Below are 599 nucleotides of genomic sequence, written 5' to 3' on the forward strand. Positions count from 1 at the left end.
GTGCAAGCAAACCCATTCAAGCACCCAAGAATGGAGTGGGAAAAGAATATCGTGACTATATTTTTTTGTTATAAATTGTAAATCTGTTCTGATACTTTGAATTATAATATTAGAAGACGATCACCGACGGGAGCATTAACCCCCTCCCCCCACAGGCAAGGGACCTGACCAGCCGCTCCAGCAACGGGGGCGGCGGCCGTACGCCCACCCCGTCACCGCCACCCATGGTCGTCCCCCCTCATGTACCGCCGCCCCATCCTTCACCCTCGCCCACGCCCACATCCGCCGCCCACACGCCCATCAGCAGCGCATCCTCCCCCACCTCGGCGCCCGGGCCCGCCCACTCCGTGCAGGCCGCCCTCGCTGCCCTGCAGGCCGGCTCGCTCTCCCTCAACCAGGTAGGTCAGCTAGTGCTTCACGACTTTTCACTGGGTAATTGTTATTCATGTTACTACCATCCACTTTGTAATTCTTTATCGACATTAGCTTCATCTTCGTCGCAAATGTGAAGCTGAAACCGAGTCACTGACCTTTCCTCCCCGATTCCAGCTGGTGGCCCTGGGGGCTCAGGGGCCAGGGATCCTCATGCAGAACCAGCT

At 57.1% G+C, this 599-nt stretch overlaps 1 protein-coding gene across 1 annotated transcript in view; it reads left to right on the forward strand.

The window, feature by feature from the left end:
- The window catches only part of LOC119594151 (POU domain, class 2, transcription factor 2-like), a gene marked incomplete in the record, with an annotated part of 67,768 nt that overhangs the window by 63,991 nt on the left and 3,178 nt on the right, over positions 1-599 (forward strand). Inside the window, 1 exon segment of the mRNA XM_037943220.1 lies at positions 156-398. Coding sequence (XP_037799148.1) covers positions 156-398 — 243 coding nt within the window.

Source organism: Penaeus monodon, chromosome 33 (genome assembly GCF_015228065.2).
Source record: "Penaeus monodon isolate SGIC_2016 chromosome 33, NSTDA_Pmon_1, whole genome shotgun sequence".
Lineage (NCBI taxonomy): Eukaryota > Metazoa > Arthropoda > Malacostraca > Decapoda > Penaeidae > Penaeus > Penaeus monodon.